Source organism: Sinocyclocheilus anshuiensis, unplaced genomic scaffold (assembly GCF_001515605.1).
Source record: "Sinocyclocheilus anshuiensis isolate Anshui unplaced genomic scaffold, SAMN03320099.WGS_v1.1 scaffold55, whole genome shotgun sequence".
Lineage (NCBI taxonomy): Eukaryota > Metazoa > Chordata > Actinopteri > Cypriniformes > Cyprinidae > Sinocyclocheilus > Sinocyclocheilus anshuiensis.
The window spans coordinates 467,707-468,645 of record NW_015549647.1 but is presented as its reverse complement, the minus strand read 5'-3'; the positions used below and the strand labels follow the sequence as shown (position 1 = coordinate 468,645).

Genomic DNA, 939 nt, shown 5'->3' with positions numbered 1-939 from the left:
CATTTCCTCCACCGGCCTCGCTCCGTTCCCACGGCTCTCGGCCCCGCCCCTCTCGTCACAAAGACCCTTTAGAATAATGTTACAGTATAAAAAACTGAGACGGAAGTATCAAATTAGACTTACAAAGCGTGAAGAGTTGTCATTTTTCACTGTCTTGGCATTCCCAAAGGATTCCAAAATAGGGTTTGCCTGCAGGAGTTGACGCTCTAACTCTCCCTGCAATGCAAAAGTCACTGATTAGAAATACCAATTATTAAAATATATGATTAAATGAAGTTTCATAAAAGAACAGATACAAAATGAACTTTAAATTTCAAAGGTAGTGTGTATAAGTAAAAAGCCATAAAATAATGTTTGTGAAATCTTGAAAAGAAAACCAGTGAAAATGTTCTACTTACTAGCAATAAAACAGAACGAAAGCAAAGACAAACATTTTTGTATTTTACAAACCTTTGAGCATATATTACCTTAAAACAGCATACTGCAGATCACCTTGGGTTAGTCTGTATCATTAGTAGGGCTGGGTAAAAAAAATATCGATATCTCGATATTAATCGATTCTCATTTTTACGGAACGATATTGATTCCTAAATCCCAAGAATCGATTATTCTAGCCTGTTTTCAGTTAATGGACGGAACATTGAAGGGTACTTCCCATCCAATAAATCGCAATAAGCATTGTGCTTTGGTACTTTTAAAATGAAAAAGTCTCAGATTTCAAATTCTGTTTATTGTATTGCAGTATTCAAACAATAAATTCCGTTTTGGCGCTGTTTAATGTGGAGTGATCGCTGTAGAGCCTCAGTTCAACAGACGCGGACAGCAGCGCAGGGAGCACGTGAACTGATCATCTCCTCCACATTAATACCAGTTTCAGCACATAAACAATAAACATGACTAAACATCCGAAGGTAAGTTAAAAGAAAGAGTACAACTTTA

The 939-nt window shown here is 36.6% G+C and overlaps 1 protein-coding gene across 4 annotated transcripts in view; it reads right to left on the bottom strand.

Moving 5' to 3' along the window:
- The window catches only part of LOC107659961 (myosin-10-like), a 71,701-nt gene that overhangs the window by 33,119 nt on the left and 37,643 nt on the right, over positions 1 to 939 (bottom strand). For all 4 annotated transcript variants that reach the window (XM_016449087.1, XM_016449088.1, XM_016449089.1 and 1 more), the window contains one exon: positions 124 to 216. In XM_016449087.1, coding sequence (XP_016304573.1) covers positions 124 to 216 — 93 coding nt within the window. The remainder of the gene's footprint in view (positions 1 to 123; positions 217 to 939) is intronic.